The sequence below is a fragment of the Haliaeetus leucocephalus genome, unplaced genomic scaffold (assembly GCF_000737465.1).
Source record: "Haliaeetus leucocephalus isolate CR32 unplaced genomic scaffold, Haliaeetus_leucocephalus-4.0 Scaffold284, whole genome shotgun sequence".
NCBI lineage: Eukaryota > Metazoa > Chordata > Aves > Accipitriformes > Accipitridae > Haliaeetus > Haliaeetus leucocephalus.
Window position 1 is genome coordinate 743,950 of NW_010972720.1, and position 18,908 is coordinate 762,857.

At 38.4% G+C, this 18,908-nt stretch overlaps 1 protein-coding gene across 2 annotated transcripts; it reads right to left on the reverse strand.

The window, feature by feature from the left end:
- Positions 1-2,771: 2,771 nt before the first annotated feature.
- Positions 2,772-18,330, reverse strand: AADAT (aminoadipate aminotransferase). Of its 2 annotated transcripts, none has more exons than XM_010569956.1 (13): positions 18,264-18,330; positions 16,467-16,635; positions 15,283-15,415; positions 14,575-14,649; positions 13,063-13,272; positions 12,478-12,543; positions 11,175-11,257; positions 9,816-9,912; positions 8,908-8,969; positions 6,553-6,617; positions 4,967-5,073; positions 4,224-4,325; positions 2,772-3,073 (listed from the first exon to the last, which is right to left on the reverse strand). In XM_010569956.1, exons 1-13 carry the CDS (start codon positions 18,328-18,330, stop codon positions 3,032-3,034), a joined length of 1,278 nt encoding a protein of 425 aa, XP_010568258.1. In that variant the 3' UTR covers positions 2,772-3,031. The 2 variants fall into 2 exon arrangements, with proteins under 2 accessions (XP_010568258.1, XP_010568257.1); XM_010569955.1 differs by having other exon boundaries at positions 18,237-18,330.
- Between the last annotated feature and the right edge of the window lie 578 nt (positions 18,331-18,908).

Here is an 18,908-nt window from a genome sequence, read left to right on the forward strand (position 1 = left end):
CTTGTACAGCAGAATTGTTTGGGTCATACAGTGGCCATTTGTCCAGAATTTCTCCACGTTTTTCATCTGTCAAAAGCCTGAAAATCCAGTGGAACCGAAGTGTAGGAACAAGAGAATGGGCAGGTAATTGCCCACTCAGAAATAAGTCTGGAGAGCCAGCCTTCCTGGAGCTGCCCGCAGGTCAGGCAGCTCTCTACAGCACTGCTGTAAGTTTCACAACTGCCCATACCTAGGTAGCATCAGAGGATGCGCTTCCCACACCGAGCCCTCTCCTTCCTCTGTATCCTCTCTTCCCCAGTGTGGTAGAGTGTGTCACTTACATCAGATGGCTTAAACCCAGCTGTGAATGAGAGACATTATTTGCTCTTGGATGGACAAAACAAAGAGAAAACGAAAACTTTCATTTGCCACATCATTTCTTTCTGTGTGAACCTGTTGCCCACCCTTTTCCTTTTGTCTCTAAGCGGCTTCCTCCAGCAACATTTAATCACAGCGAATGCTCTCTCCCGGGAGACCAGAAACTGTGCTTTAAGAGGTTCAGGGAAACACTATGTGCATATAAGATTTCACTGCCATTGTTCAATCTGCATTGCTCAGGATGTTAATGTAATTTTAGATGCTTCACCACAGTCAGGGAAAAAAACCAAACTCTCTCAAATTAGCTGATAGCAAAAGCATCTAATGTGTAGCAAATTGAATTGCATTTTGCTTACATTCAACTAAATTAACATTCAGATCTCTGAAAATTAAGAGGTGTATTATTCAACACAACAATATAAAGTTGCTTAATAATGATATTTTGATTACATTTTTCTAATTCAGGTCTGACTGAATGACAATATGACAAAAGTATCTGACGATGACAATAGCATTTGCCTGAGAACTAACACCAGTCTTAAATAATGTTTAAATTTATTCCTCTGTTTTAATTAAACACACATCAGTTCGTTCTGTTGTATAAAATGATTTTCTAAATGGAACCGAAGATAAAAATTGCCTTACTGATAGCAAAGTCAGAGCTTTCAAAATTTCTACACGTGGTTAACAAATGGACTTGAAACGTGAAAACTTGCCGTTAGGCAGCACTGCACAGAAGGCACCGCTAGTTTGGGCCCCCCATTAGCACCATCAGTGTAAAAAGGGATACGTTTGTCTTCAAAGCCAGCGCTGGCGCCCCGAGAGCAGCTTTGGGACTGCAGGCTCTCCCTGCGCTATGTCACTGTGTGCGTCCTGGCTGCCCAAGCCCAGCCCGACGCCATGGCGGGGCTGACCTCATCTACTGCACCAGCTTGCCCGCCTGCCCACCGGCGGCAGCCCTGCTCCTGCTGCTGACAGGGAGGATCAGAGGGGAACCTGGAGATGGGGGGTGGGTTGCAGATGAGGCGTGGTGGGACAACAGACCCAGCCCCATGTTTGCAGAAGGAGGGCAGGAGCGACAGACAAGTTGGGACCATACCGAGTACTTTGAATGGGTCTGAGAGGAAAGGCGTCATGTGCCGATATCAAATTGGAGAAAATTAGTCTGCAACTGGACTAAAAGTCGCAGTAATCCGGGAACAGGGTTTGATATTTGGATTGAGTTTAGATATGCTGCTGAAGAAGCTGCAAAGTGCAGAGATGGCTTGGATGTGTGACTAAATTAACAGGCTTGAGATAGAGATAAAAAGTGATGCTGGGCTGAAGGCACTGGAATGATCCTGATGATAGGAGAGATGCTGGGAAAGGCACACGTCTGTACTAGTTTGTTATAACACATGCTACTTACGACTACAGGGAAAAGAGGGGATGAAAATTATTGTTGGTACTAAAACCAGGACTCTAGTGAAACTTCCAATTAAGCAAGGCTGTGCCTGACCCTTACTTGGTTGGGTTACCTGAGCTGCTGAAGGATTGGCTGGATCCTTGAACACATATTTTTACTTTGAATTTCTGAACACTTGCACATAAAGAAACAACCATCTGCTATTGATGGAAAACCACAGCACTTTCATCCAAACAGTAAATAAAACTTAAGTTACTAAGCAAAATGGGAAGCCCTGGAGAATCTGTACAGTTAAAACTTTCTGAAGGTTTTGTATATGTTGCCAAGTATCAAATGTTTGGATGATAATGACCAAGGGATTAGAGATCAAAACATTTCTTTATTTTTTCATTTTGCTTGCTTTGTACATCTGGCAGTGTCAGGGTATTGTCCATTCCACGATGTCCCCTGTTCAGTTACTTATGCTCTCCGTTCACAAACACGTCTGACTGATTAGCTAAGAGCAGAGGGCAGCCCTATTAGCACATTCACATGCCTTTGCAAACCAGAGATGTTCTAACACAGGTACAGAGTAATTATTCACAGACTGAAGTGGAAGGCAGCAATCAGAAAACCTCTTACAAATTAGAGAACGAGCTGCAAAACCCATGCAAATTGCAAGGGACCTTAGGCCAAATAGTTTTATTTGTAATCACAGCCTAATTTTGCTGGATCAATTTCAATTTTTTAGCATCCTTACATCAGTTTTATCTGACAAAACTGTAGCAGAATTAAATACTGGTCTTCACATCTTCAAAACCAGATGCCACACAGCAGGACAAGAAGGAAAGCGACACACAAAACCAATTCCAACATAAGGTGTTGGAGGAATGTATCAGTTGGGTTTAAGTAACAGTGGCTAAGACCACCTCAGGTGCAACTTCCCAAGTAACAGATTTCCCTGTTTCCCAACCCAAATGGAAAACAAAAGCCACAACGAAAATCAATTAAAATCTAATAAAACCATGGATTTGACAGGAAACAGAACATTTTGGTTTTGAGTATTTTAAATGTTTCTGAATTGGAATAAATTTAGCAATGCAATGTCCTGTCAAAAAAAATTAAGCAAATCGTTTTTCACTCTTTCATTTTTTGCTTTTTTAGCTGAAACGATCTAAGGAAACATCCACTGTATTGTGCTTGCTTTTAAAGTGTTCTGATGAAATCCAAATGTTAACAAATATTTTCTGGAGATGACTTTGATTGCTGCAAGAGCTCTATTTAGCTTTTTCACAAAGCTTCTTTTATAAGGTCAGCCAGTCTCTTGAAGGCCTGAAATGACACAAATATGGTTCACATTTATATTCCAGCATTACTTAAATAGGCAGCATACCAAACCTGTAAGGCTACTAAAACTACCCTAACCATATACAAACTCAGTATTTTATACTGCAAAATTCTGCTGATATTCTCTGTTTTCCTTTTATAACAACATGTATGGGCTTTGACTGGACAAAGCTTCCACTTCTCTGACAGAAAATACAAGGCAGAGTTTTCTGAAACAGAAAAATATATATATTGATTTTCAAAGGTTATTCGGAGTTCAGATGCAACTAAACAATTGTACTTTTAATACTACTAGTGATCTTCTGGAATAGTATCTCTTTTAACTTAATATAAGGGCCTAGAGGCTGCAAGGGTGAAAGAAAAGGAAGAACAGTTGAGTGGAGAAGCATATAAAAGATACAGTTTGACTGTCAATAGTATGGTTATGAATTACTTTTACAAAGGAGAAGGAAGAAATAGAAGAAATACAGAAGAAGAAATAGAAAGGCAATAGAAGCACTTATCTCTTACACACCTTCACAACTGAATGAAAGTACAACTACAAATATTGAACTGTTTCAAGGACCTGAATCAAACAAGTATTAAATCTGCACAAATAAATGTCTCTTATCTTTCTTCCCACTGATTTTACAGATACAGCCAAATAGCATCCAAAATTTCCTAAAATACATAGAAGATTAGTTCCTGAGAAATTAAATACAACATATATGTCAATTGCATGGAAGAAAACCATTATTCTTTCTTATAAGGGATTGACAACACACACACACACGCGCGCGGAAGAAAACAGGTAATTCAATCTCAGGAATGGAAAGTCTGAAAAACAAAAGATATGTGATGCCTGCTAATACTAAAACAAATATCAACACTTCCTCTGACTTCAGTAAAGCCTTTATGAATGATGTCTGGGAGGATTAAATGTGAGACTCTACATGTATGAGATACACAGAAAAATTTTAAGTAGTCCTAAAAATTTGGTACCTTTCAGGTCATTTGGATATGAGTACCTTGCCTAATAAACAGCTAATACTGCTTCAAAAGTACTGCTTAATCACCAAAGTAAGTAAAAATAAGGGAGCATTATTATGTGAGAAACTGTCTTGATAAGAATGTAGAAAAAAAAAATCTCACTTACCAGATCCATCTGGCCTGGAGAAGACAGAGAGAAGGAGGCTCTGACATAAGAACTAGGCTCTGAACTATCAATATTGAATGCTCCTCCAGGAACCAGTAACACCTAAGAAAAATTGATTAGCACCCAGTTATCACCACTTCTACATTATGTTAAATTACATTTGAGAAGGCTCACTGCTGAAACACTGGTATCAGAACATGGTGTAATATATTTCTTCTCTTCAAAATGAGAAGCCAAAAATATGCAACCTGGAATCTTTTCATAACAAAATAAGGGGCTCTCAGATTTTGGTCACCTAGGCTGGTGGGTTACCAGGTCTGGCTTATCATCACAATGTTTAGAAGCACCAGTGAGGCGGGATGTAGTTTACTGACTACACAGTGCTCGCTCTTATAAACTGTAGAAATAAAACCACACTTAATTTCTGTTATTAAAAAGCTATAGTGGACAGCCATCATTCATATAGATACATATATATGCTGTATACATGACATTGTACTATATATTATAATGGTTTAAATTTAAGTAAGCTGATTAAATATCAACAACTGAGTACAGACATGAAAATATTTTATTAATGAGTCACTGTGCAACAATGCCTGACTTGCAGACTTAATGATGATGCACAGCAAGTTCCCCTGCTTTTTAATGTGTGTTCATATGTGCGGATAGATACCATAAATTTATTTTATCCTTCCCTCATTTCATTTTAACATCATAAGCTCTTAAACCATAGGTCATACTTCTTTCTGCAAAGCTTTTTCCATGATCAGCTGCTGTGTATCGGAAACACCCTTAATTTTGATCCATAAGAACATGCCAGCAGCAGGGGGGTACCATTCTGCCAAGTCTGGAGAGAGAAAAAACAGAAAGGAATCAAGAAAGAAACTTCTGCTTTACCTTTAACCGATACATCATAGATTTAGCGATGTTGTAGATTTGTTGCTCCAATGAACTCAAAGGGAATGTAGGCCACAGAGCCAGGATGCCACTTCCCAAATTTAAAGTACTCCTAACCAAATCTGTGTGGGCTTACTGCACTTGTGCTAGTATCCTCAATGCTTTTTTGTGAATGTGATTGCTCTGAATTACAGAAATCCCAACCATTAACAAACTATACTTGTTGATTACTTTCAGATCAAGTAACCTAAAATAATTTTTCTGATGAAGTTTCTCTTAACATCACATTGACTATCAATACAATTTAAAGCACAGCAAAGCGCAAACTGGTTTTCCTTTAAGTTACAATGATTACAGATTCTTCCCCAAAGAAAAGGAGAGCCTAGGAGTTATGAGGCAGATGGGAAGGCTTAGAGAGGATTTATGTCTTAAATTACACTTGCAAACTTACTGTATACCTTTTGTTTACCTAGAATTCTTTATCTGGTTTTGGACATATTTTTGAAGAAACTATTTATTTGACTTGACATCTTCTCCAGCTATTCCTTGGTGTATTTAAACATTACATATTGACAAAATAAAGGTCTGTCTTCCATAATATTATGGCTCCTATTACTAGAAAACATGAAGACCCTGTAGTCTTTTACATAAGTATATTCTCACAATACACTTTAAGGTAGCCCACTGCTATTACACTGGTTTGATACTTGGGGAATTGAGACAAAGAGGACCTACCTAGGTCAACAACCCAAGGTTGTTCAGAGCTATGTAGAAAAAGAAATACTTCAAATCTAAAAACCTGGAATTAGCAAAAATAAGTACATTAATGATTGTGTGGTGCCCAAGTACCCATGTCCCATGGAAGTATCCTCTAAGGTAGGTGGGCAGTTCTTAAGCAGTTATTGCTGATTCCACTTAGACTAACTAAAAGGAGTGAGTCACTAACCGTAATTGCATTATCGTTGATCAAATTCTTTCTATGCTCCGTGACTAACCACAAAAGAGAACATTTGAAATTGATTTCGGACAAATAAATGATTATCGGTACTGCTATATCAATCGTTTATATCTTCTTTTAAATTAAGGCTACTGAATCTGGCTATTTCAGACAGAGATTTTAAAGACAGATTTTAAACATAAAAAATCTTAGGACATAGTGGAGTGAAATATATGCTCTTTATAAAACTGCTTCATACAGTAATGTGGTGAGCTTTTTTCTCATCACCACCTCATTGTCCCACCAGAAAAGTATGAAAAAAAGCAGCACTAGATAATTTGTCCCAAGCTTAATATTTAATGTCATTAATTTGCTTATAGTGTTTATCTGTCACTTCAGTCAAGAGATGAACTTCAGTGATTTTTCTTGAACACAAAGATGATAAATAGCTAGAAAAAAATTTAAGTAATTAGCTGTGTTGTACTCACTGACCTTTCAACCACTTGTCAGCAGCAATGAGCATTGCATCCCTCTGGGTCCTGTAGAACTCCACCACTCTGAAAGTAAATTATCAGTTCAAAGTCATGTTCCCATAGCACTTCAGAGTCCATTTGTTTCCAAAGGCAGAAACAAAGCTTTTCTATTTCAACAACCTAAGTGCACATTTAATGGAAACGTAAGCATATATCCTAAATGGGCACAATACAGCATACTGTGTGTATAAAATTTTGTGTATGTATCAGAGAAGTCTTGAATGCTTCACCATGTCTGCAACAAAGCACTGATCAACCAGACATAGGAAGTGCTTGTGTGGCTGCTTCTTAAGCTTTACATATGTCAAGGAAACTCTTTACATATTACATCCATTCTGTCTATTATATCAGTGGACACAAGTCCTGTTAGCAATATTTACTGCACATAACAGGCATACTGAAGAAAAGGACTTATACGTATGCAAAAGCACAGCCTCAGTATTTGTGCATTTGGGTTGAATTTGTGTAATATGCACACATGGAAATAGTATTTCACAAGGTAAAAAGCAAATCATAGGATAAACCTGTCATGACTATTCGACAGCTTCCCCTTTTCTATCCCCTATCACCTTCACGCTTTAAGTAAAACTACCAAATGATTCAATCTCTTACTAGGGAAAATTACCCTAACCCAAGTTTCAACATGGATAAGTCTTGTGCAGCGGCTTTTGTTGACATAAAATGAGACAGCTATGCAATGGGAGGTACAAGAGAAATGCCTGATAAAGAGTTCATAAATCAGATGCAAATGTGCTCCCTTCTCTGCAGAGAAAACATACCTAGTACTTTGCATGATTTTACATTTAGATTTTTTTTTGTACTCTCTGACCCAATAGCTTTGATTTCTGGATGTATTTTATTACACCTGATAGAAAAACAGTGACACTACCAAAGGCTTATATAGTTTTGGGACTCAGCCTATACTAATTGCTACATTCTGCATGAAATGGTAAATCTCAATTATGCAGTTTTTACCATATCCCAAATTCTGTTGCAAGTTGCCTTTCTGTTATCATTTTACTTTCACGCTGGAATGAAATTATAAGTAAGACAAGACTACCACAAAAATGTAGTTGCTCCAAACAACAGGCTAGCTCCTACTCAAAAGCATGATCTAACAAGTCATCCTTGTCCAAATGATATCACCTGGAACAGATTGCAGTCAGCTGTTGGGCCTCATCAGTAAGTCACCTGGCAACTGAGTCTAGAAGGTTATAAAGTATTGCAGTTACCCTACTGCAGTGCTATTTTCATTAGTTTGAGAGGAAGAACAGCTTTCTGGCTTGAGCAAGGATGCCTTTTAGCCTACAAGAAGAAGGTAAGTGAAGAGATGCATTTAGAGTATATTTTTTGAACTGCTGAAAGTTGAGCTAAAGTGTGGTCCAAGTTTCCCTACAAAACCTATCTTTATGCTCCTAATTCTTAAAAGAAGGCAACGCTACGGCTGGTGCGTCTGCTTTGTTTTTTTTTTAATGCTAGTGTTTACAGTATGGACAACAGGCAGGTGCTCAGGGGACAGAAGTGGCTGTTACAGTGAACGTAAGAACCTTCTCCACGCTTTGCCCACACTCCTGTTACATGCCTCTACGGTGTGGCACACTCCCCCGAGGTAGGAAGCTTGGGGTTCTAACTGCATCTGAAATGAAGCATGGATACTCAGAGAACTATGCTCCTCCAGCATAATAAATGAAAAACAAATGTGTGTCAGTCAGTATGTAAGAAATGCCTTGCTGAGTTAGACCTTAACCCAGTGCTCTGTCTCTAAGAATGGTGATCATGGCAATGTTTAGTGAGTGTAGGTGAACCTCACTGCTCTCTGTAGGTCTTTCTATCAGCATCCACAATCATTAGATTAAGGATGTTAGAGGGTCAGTCCCCACTGAGTTAGTGAGACACGAACTCCCTTTACAGAAGCTATGCTGACTTCTTCTCAATAGATACATGCTCAGTGATCTTAGCCTTTGCTATAGACCCTACCACTTTCACAGGGTTGAAAACTTTATTTACTGACATGGAGGTCCCAGGATCCTCCCGAGTTCCCTTCAGATAGGAGCTGCGTAATGAATGTGCCAGTGTACTGGCAGATTGTCGGTCTGTAGTGGTAGGTTACATGCCCTGACCGGCATGTCTGTAACTTCGCACTAAGCTCCTTCAGGACTCTTGTGTGAATACTGTCAGTCTTGGTGACCTGGCTTACCCATTTGGCCTAATACTGGTGCACCTCCTCTGACCCGGTTACCGCGAAGAATGTTTTATGTAGGTAACAAGAAGCAGAATGACAGATGATGGGATTTCGCATATGACATGACCCTACCTGTCTATATGCTCCAAGAAACCCTTTTCTCCCCATTGCTGAAGCAGCTGTGATATCATAATCTGAAGAAATAAAACACATCATCAATACCATATTTTAAACTGCACTCTTCCGCAGACATCAAAAGATATATAGCCTGATGCATTATCCAAAATTCCACACAGGCAAGAAATTGCATGTGGGGTCTCTTGGAGCCCTTTATAAACAGAGGTGGCAACAGCAACAGGCCATTGTAGTCCATGTTACTGATGTCTCCAAGGATCATGGCCATGTTTGGAAGTTGGGGTGGGGGGAGGCAAAAATGGATGCAGAGCTAAATATAGTAATCAGGGAGAAAGAGGAAGGCAATGTATATTGCTTTACCTTCCTGCCCATATCAGCCTCTCTGCTTTAATACTGCCTCTATGACAAATTAATGGAGCTGGAAGATGGAAGCCATATTTAGATGTGCTCAATGACTCCTTTCCTTATTACTAACCATAAAGGGGCTGTAGTTGGCAGCCTGCTTTGTAATGTCTTTGTGGGCTGCCAGTATTGTTCTAATTGCAAAGTAGAATGAGAAACAGAAAAAAACTAAGTGCTTCTTCCAATGTATGCTTTACATCGAGGTTTTTCAAGTGAATCTACTGGCAAGAGATATAAAGTATTTTAAATCTTGATTTGTGAAATCTGAGGGTTAAGGGCATATTAGCTGTGCTTTCCATGCACTGAGACACCCTCTAGCTCTGGCTGTAATTTCTATGGTGGTCTCTCCTTTGGCAGAATTGACTGTGTATGTGCTTATTATAAACAAAACTACAAAAGTGCACAGCAACTGCAAAAGTGCAAAGCTGTTCGTTTGTGGTTTCTTATGAATTGGAATATGTTAACTTTTCTAAATACAATTCAGTTGGCAGTTTGGTACTTGCCTGTGTGAAAGTGCTGGTGTGCATTGTTGAAACCTGAATGTGTAGAATAACTCTGTCAATAAGAGGCTTGGGACCTGTCAGAAAACCTATTCTTAACCTAAAAAAAAAAGAAAAAAGTTACTACAGAAATGCAATGTGCTAATACTTTGTGTAAGTTGTAGTTTAACTGGGAAAATGTGTAACCATTTCATTGACATTGTAAGGATCTTCTATGCATTTAAGTTTATTTATATCTTAATACTGCCCTAAGCCCCAGGCTTATGCAATTTATTTAATGACTTTGATACTCGACTCATAAAAACATTTAAGGGTTTTTAACGCTTAGAGTAGCAGCTTGGTTCTGAGACTTCAGGACATATCCCACATTTGTAAGCCTTCCTCTGCAACCATAAAGATTACATGAATCATAGGGAAGAAAAAGATAGGTTTTCACATAATGAAAAATCATGAATGCTCAGGCTTTATGAAAAACAGATGAGAAGTGGCAAACAGCTTTACTCTTTCACTCCCTTTCAGTATAGCAGAATAAATGGAATTTAGACTGATAAACTAGATTCTTATTCATGCTTCAATTCTTATAACCCATCTTTATAGATTGGCTGAAGTTTTTCTTTGAAGAAAAATAGAACCAGTAAGCTCATATGCATCTTTGACAAAGATGAAATTGCATCATGCCTTTTTGCTGTGTCACTTCTGAAAGTGCAATCAAACTTAGCATGTCTCCTCACTTTCTCAGGAATGGGGTTATAATCCACTAGCTGCCAGTGCAGAATTCATATTACTTTCATATATCTATTAGGATAATAAACAAAAGCAAGTTAAAAATCAAGTATGTTGACTTGTGGGAAATGGAAAACAGCCAGTTTAGCTTTTCAGGCAGGTGGAAACAACCTGAAAGAACTGTAGGGCTAGAAGATGAGAGATCAGTATAACCCTATGAATAGTTTTTGGAGAATGATGCCATCATTCCTCTTCTGTATTAAAGTCCAGGGAGTCTGCAGGAATGGTAAGATATAGAAGGAGAAATGGAAAAAGAGAGAAAAGTTCCTAGGAGTTCCAGGGACAGAGCTGGAATCCAGCACCTGTCTGCCTAGCTGGTGTCTGCAAGAATGGGCTGCCTGGGGAGAGTGGCTTAACTATCAGTATCAGAAGAGAAACGGAATCTGGAGTTACATGACTGCCAAGAGATGACATGAGAAGTGAGTGGACTGAGAAAAGCTGTGGATCCAAAAGTACATTCCAGAAATGGACAGGTATTAGATGAAAAAACACTATGACATGTCTGATCATTTTGTATGAAGTATTAGTCTTGTGCCTTAACTGAACAGGCAATGCTGAGCAGTCTGAAGCTGGCCTTACCCAGATGAGAGAATTTTAGAGAAAGAGTCAGTCCTGATAACTCGGCCATCCACATCCATTGAGAGGAAAGTTGGAGCCCAAGGCTTGGAAGAAAAATAAAAAATAACATTCAAGGTGCTAGTAAGGATTACGATGGAATTATTTTCTTTACTATGAAGACATAATTAATTTCCTAAAGAAATATTTTGATAGTAAATATTTTACAGATGTGCATTCCAAGGAAGAAATGTAGTAACTTGCTGACAAGTGATTGTTCAGGCTAGCTGTCTGAGATGTGATCACAATGTTCTATGAAAGTCATCAAGAAATCAGCCTTGTTATTTTTTGATGCTTAGCCCACTGTTCACCATACAAGTGTTCAGTTCAAGTTGTGGTATGATGCCATAAGTAGGAGAGAGAAATAATGATTTCTCTGCTATGATTTTTTTTATGGAGTAAACAGAAACTGTAATTTCTAAGATGGGGACCTGTAACTTTTGGCTTTATCTTAAAAAAGGGAAATCAGAAGATATGACCAAATTTTGATGATCTGAGTTCAGCGCACTTTTTTGTTATCAAGAATTCTGCTTTTACACCTTCTCCCCTTACACTCTCTAACAAAGCTACACAATGCTATTCAATAAGTGAAGCAGTTTTATTGCTTCCTCCCATAAAAACATGTTTCAAAGTAGAAAATATTGAACTTTGGCTTCTACCAATGTTCTATTGCTTTATAAGACCAGCTTTTATTCCTGAAATTAGGTACTTTTGCAGACTGTGCAACCGTAGATCCATGTGTGAAGATGGGTCAACACTTGATTGTTACCCATTTGGGGAAAATTTATATGAAGGAGGGAAGCTGCCTATCCAATACTACTTCCTGTGGTATCTGGGAGAACTCCCTCAGGTTGTCTAAAAGGCAAAGGGGTAAAAATTGGGATATAGTAGATTGGGAGTAGGCAGTCTTCCACTGAATGAAAGAAGAGCCTGGGTTGAAAGAAACATTGAGGCTGCTATTTTCATGTGCTGCTTCAGTGGCATACTTGTTTTGCTCTGGAGGCAAAGCCTTTGCCATTTTCTGACTACTGAAGGAAATTCTCTCCTGTATAAGGCTTGAGGCATTTGAACCACTGATTCAGGACAGGACTGATGCAATAAAATGCCACAAAGGGGACAACAACTGAAAGTAGTATAGACTGTGAGGCCTATAGCTACCTTGGCAGGACATGAAGAAGGAGCATGCAGGAAGATCCATGGCTCAAATCTTAGTTCTCTCCTGGACCAGAAAAGAAGGTGTTACTAAGGAGTATGGAAGACAAATTACCTTTTCAAACTGAAGAAAGTAGTAAGGATCATCTTCTATTATGAGGAAATCATATTTTCTTGCAAGCTAAAGAAATAAATAAAAAGTAAAGATTTGTTAAAATGTAAAGACACTGTAAATTCAGTTCTTCCTGTACCTTGGGCCTATTACCAGGACCATGTTATGATCTTATGGATTGCTCATTCGCTATATACAAGGCCCTGTCAAGAGAAGCTTTCAAATGCCCGATTTAGACATCAAGCAATTATAAGAGTAAACATGGTACCTGCAGTACAAGGACACATGCATATAACTGAAGGTCTGTTCCATGTAGTGTTCAAACTGTGCAGAAAACTTGCACTAAGTCCAGTTTGAAGCCCATGGCAAAGGTATCAGCCAGCAATAGGCTACTATTGCAAAAACAATTTATCTAATGCATAGTCCACCTCTGAAGAGTTGTCATGAAAGAGTTTCTGCTAGAAACAAGTTCTAGGAGGAATCTCTACTGGACCAATAATGGGCCCAAATACCACACATGGGGTATCCTCAACTGAAACAAGACTGACATTTATCCATTTCCACCTACAAGATACACCAGCTACGTACCTGGTAAATCTCCTTCTTGCGCTCTGTGGTCAAAGAGTTTCCAGTTGGGTTGCAGCCATTCGGAATAGTGTACAGGAATTTGGGGAGGTGGTGGCTATGATTTTTTACATCTTCTGAGCTCCAAGTAGAAAGAATTTCTTTTAGAGCTTTTGGAATAATGCCATGTTGGTCACTAGGAACATTAATTATGTTACAACCCAAAGGTCTCAGCTGTTGATAGGAGGAACAAAACTGTCATAATCCCATAATTCAAAGGTCTTCCTTTTGTCACTGGCATTGTAAAATTTCATTGACACAAAGTCTTTCTGACTTTATAGCTATCTCAAACTCCATTTGCTCATTATTCAAAAGAAAGTTTGCCTGAATTTGCTGTGGAGCTTGTCAAACTTAACACATTACACTTTATTTGCCCTGTTAAGCCAGCTGAGAAGAAATGGGTACCTCCTATGTCCAATTGCTGCTCTTCTCTAGGAAATCACATAGTTTTGCAGGCAGAAGGGGGTTTTGTGAATTTGAACTGTGTTCTCTGAGGATTTCTTATGCTCTCACCACAGATAGTAAGTTCATGGCACTTTCATTTCCTCCTGACAATTTACATTCTACTTCAGTGGAAGTGCCAGAACTATAAGCTACTCTTCACTGACAAAGGGCAAAGAATCTGTTCTCAATAGATATATTCAGCAATACAAAGGGGAATGAAATGGTGCTACTGCAATGACATGTTGACAGCAGTATGAAAAAATATAGGTAAAATACCAACAAAAAAGCATGCTGTCTCCCCTCTGAGGAATTTCAATTTGTACCATGTAGTGCTCTGCATTTTTAAGTAAAAATGCAAGTTGCTGCAATGTCAAATATATTCCTAGAAGTATATTTGATTAGACAAGATATATTCAAACTTAGCACAGCAAACAGTAACAAAATTCCTTTTGATGCAAGGGGAGACTAGGCTGAAATTGTGGTGTATTACCTATTTTAACCCTTCTTAACAGTTCTCATGCATTTTGAGTTGACATTTATTTACATAGTGATTAAGCTATTTTTCAGAAGTAAACTTTGCTATTTTTGTGTAGTTCTTACTAATTCACATCTTCATACTCATATATGAATGTTTCAGGCCTATTCCAATTTTATAGTATTTATAGCTACAGTGTAATCAGACCATGAAATACCTCAGGTGAATGTGCTGACATGTTAATATACCGACTTGTTATAAATTTGCTTCAACCTGACTAGGTTGTGATGGCTTTCTTTCCAGTTTTAAATGTGACTTTAGCCCTTGAATGAACTAGGATTTGGAAGAGGAACTTCTGTCCTGGGAATAGCTTTTACAGAACTTTTAGTATAAAAGCTTCTATGAATTTATATTTATGAACTGGACTAACACTAAACTTGATTCTTAGATAGGTTTTTACAGTAAATACAGTGTATATAAGCCTGCAGATCAGCTACTAAATTGCCGCTTACTTCAAATACAGCATTCACAATATTTTCTAGCTAAAGAATACTTACAGCTGCTAGTGTCCCAGAGTATGTAGGTGCATCCAAAAGGATGTTGTCACCAGGATTAATGAGCATTTCAAACACCTGTAAAAGAAAAGTCTATTTTAGAAAGATTGTGCCATTCTTGTGCATATGCTTCATACTTCTGACAGTGGAATTAAAAATCTTGATTAGATATTAATAATTCCCTAACCACTTAATTATGCTGTCTGTGAGAAAAGCAAGGAACAGATGAAAAATCTGTTTGAGAGCCAAATGAAGCTAGGCAATCATCTAGAGAATACCAATTTGAAATGGAAAGACAGTGCTCTTGTACAATAGAAACAGTGTTTCAGTTACAGAAAGGATCAACTAAGCAGTGAGAGTGGACTGGAAAGGGTAACTATTTAAGGAAGCCTAACATAATTAGAATTGAGTTATGGTAAAGCAAATAATGCATCTATGTACTTATTACTACACTACTTCTGTAACATGAAATGTTACCTTATAGCGTATTTTCTGACAGGCTCTTTGGTTTACTTGAACATTCATGCAGTCCTGACAGATCAGACTGCCACACCAGTTTCATTTCAGTTCTGTTATCTCGTATTGATAATACCGTGAGATGTACCCTGCATCTAGTTATACACTAGCACTTAATGCTGAGTATAACTGAACTTATGGAAAAAACATCACTCTGAAAGAAATGCTTTTAACATATGAAGCTTTTGGTCTTACTTTACACAAGCCTTCCTGGCTGCCGGTTGTGACACACACTTCCATTTGTCCTTGCTCAGGACTATAATTGGCTGTGGGGGGATTATGTAGATTCCGCTGGAAATCCTTTAGCCAAGACAACAGCTCTGGAATCCTGAAACATGAATAAAATAAGGTGTGTCTAACATCTTATAAAGGCTGAAGCTAGGCTGTTCCTCTAAATCACTACCAAATCTAGCACACAGTCCTGAGTAGGATGTCAACTGTCACAGATACACTTAAGATGCTGATTTTTATGACTGCTTTATCAAATGATGAAAATGATATAAATGTTTCTTATGGAAAGGCAGAAGAGATGGGCATCTGTGGTCCATACACCAATTTATCATACTGAAATCTGGGTGGTAATGATTTGCCAAGGATGGAATAGGGGTGGAGGCTGAACAATATCCACTCTTAGGAGTGATCTTTCCATACTCAAATGTGGCAATGTGACAAAGCTTGCAGTACTGCTAGTAACAGGCTGCAGATAATAAGGATTTCTGTAACAGATTTTTTTAAAAAATATGTCTTAAGATCTTGTAGGATGTTCACAAATGGCTGCGTTCATTTAAATATTAAGAAAAGTCTTAACTTCACTGATTAATGGCCTGTGTGCCTCTAGGTACCTAAATATTTTTGCAAACCTGTCACAAGCCTGACTCAGTGCTGTCTGCTGGGGAGTTCACATGAGTGCTGAAGTAACTTAATGATATGCAATTTTTGTACTAAAGATGACAATACTATAAATACCTCCAACTACCACAAGTAGTACATATTGACTTTAATATATAGTATCAAATGAAAGCAAAACAAATGCTCCAGAATGTGGAAACTATGTATTGCAATGCAGTATCTTTTAATGAGTATCTTATTGCAAAACACAAAATGATTCCTCCTAGTGATCTGGGAGTCTGGATTCTCAAATACTAATAGCCAGGAGATGCTCTGGCTTGAGAATTACTAGTATTAGGGTTTTTTTTTAATTACTCATCTGCTCAAAACTTTCCACTTAAACTGAAATGTAAATAGTGAGGCAAATTGAAAGAATTTAAACCTGGTTTTTGTAAAACAGGTTTTACAAACAGGTGAATTAATGCAATAATAAAGGATTTTATGATCCTTTGATTCTGGTATCTTGAAGTGCAAGCAGCTGTGACAGATACCCTGCTGAGGCTGAGTACTGGAGAGCTCTCTTCATCAGATCTTCCCCAATCTCGACAGCAGTTCCATGTCCAATGGCAACAGTAGCCCTCTTAAATGGAAAAACGTTAGGGTTTGGTGCCCCTCCAGCCAGAGAGATGAGAGATGGAGGAGACTTCTGCATCAGTTCAGCTAGAGTGAAAGGAAAAGACCTTGGTTACAATTCAATTATTGTAACACTGATCATGTTCTTCAGTCAAGTTTGTCCCATTTTTCACTTTATTTTTTTAACTGTCACGAATTCAAAAAGTATGATAATTCTTTTTAAACTCACCCTTCTTCTTGGATTAAATAGGCGTTGGGGGGGCAGGGAGGGAGACATGGGTGGGACAGACGAAACCAAAAAAATCATCTTTGTTAAAATAAATCATAAATAGCTGTTTTTTATCTGGACTGTTCTACTATTATAAAAACTTTTTGTGTGACTGATGTCTTTTAAGCTTCACCTTAATGATCTTCTATTTAGAATGACTTGGAATGATTTGCTTTGGTTTTTCTTCAGTCTCACTTTAGCTGATGTGGCAGTACTGCAGTGACACTAGTAGTTACATGTATGATTATAGCTTTTCCATAAGGGAATGGGAATGGTTCTAGCAGCCCAGCTTTGGTGGCAGAGGCACTGTGTAAATAATTCAGTATGAAGAAAATGTTAACAACTTGTGCTTTAAAATCATAGTTTCACAATCATTCAGATCCAATCTATGCAGTGCAGACTGGACCTTAATCCAGCAAGGGCACTTGATTGCATTAAATCTAAGAGCTTACAATATGGCACTTGTGCTGGCTTGACAGTTTTATATCAGATATGAGAGGACAGATGACACCAGATCTGGCATAAAGCCTCCGGTTATTGAGTTTATTCTCCGCTATTTATTAGCGAACTTGAGCATGGGGAGTTAATTCTTATCAGTTCAGCAACATGGGTCATGTATGTGACTTTTGGTCTGGTAAAGAGATATTTACTTTGTCATCAAAACTGCAGCCTTAATGTGTCTTTCTGCACAAGCTGTGCTACTTTATTTGTGTTATGATGCTTATCAGTGTATCACTTGAAAAAGTATAGAGATTGACTAGAGTGAATTAGTTGACTTAGCTGTACCTGTATGAAGCATTTTAAGCTGAACAGCAAATGCTAACCCTTTACCAAGAGATTAAATTGACCCCTGAAGGCTTAACTAGTGATGTATGTCTCATGCTCTCATTCTGTCAGGTCCCTGTAGGTTTCAATTCAGTAAACAAGTAGGCAGTTAACCTTTTCTATCTGTCACACAGAAAACTGTAACATGGTAGCCTAAAGATAGTGTAATATAGAAAAGGAAAGTGTAGCAACACTGAGGGGGTGGGGGCGGTGAGGAATTTGAGGACATTAACAGGATACAGGAGAGCTAGGTGAAAAGAAACATGCTGGAACTGAATTTCAAGTCATTAGCAGTAGCTTGTTCCTGGACAACCAGCGTAAATTCAGTAGCAAACTGTGCCAAAAGCCCTGCTTCAGAAGCAGTAGCAGAGACTTTTCGGACACCTGTTGAAGTGACAATACAATTTCTTCTGTCTGGATGGGTTTCTGAAATGGCTATTCACTTCATTCTTCTTTATACCTGCTTGGCATTTCAACTTCACAAAAGTCAAAGCAGTTAACTGGCCTTGCTTGTCAGCTTACAGCAGTTTTCTTTCAAGACCTTTCAAGTCTTTAGCCATGATACCCCAGTGAAGTCCAGAATGTAGAATGATACCCTTCCAGAGAACGAGCATATACTCACTCAGAAGTCTTATTGGAGATGCTTTTCTTGCTGCACTCACAGTGGTGATGAACCGAGAGTAATTCATATCTGTAGAGAAAGAGCAATTAATTGAATATGAAACTAGAAAAGCAAATAGGAACCCCAGTGCTTTTGGTATGTGCATCTCCCACAATTGATGCTTCCAATTCATCTCCATAGATGTGCTCTACCATAAATTAAATGTCAACTTACTCATGTTAAAATCAGTGCTGGCATTTCTTTTCCTTTTTGAACTAAGGGAAAAGGTTTCTGCTTCATACTCACAGGTACTGGCACAGCAAGACTAGGCCAGATGCTGCTGTTCTGGTAAACACAAATAGCAGTACAGCTTTGGTCTGGAGAATTTGTTGGTGTGCCAGTGAACAGGAAAAAGCCCTTTTCCCCTCCCTTTACTGCCAGCTGTGGAGCTTTAAAGGCAGATTACAAATCTGGAGATCTGACAGACCTTAAACAACCATCAGCTCTTTTTTAAATGAGAATCCAGCTTTATTTAGCTGTATTAAGTATTGCATTTAAAGTGCTTTAATGATTGCAAGCCATCATTATGAGTCACAACACTTGTCAAGTTAGATGCGTGGTGTTTTTTTGTTTGTGTGTGGGGTGTGGTGTTTTTTTTTTTAGAAA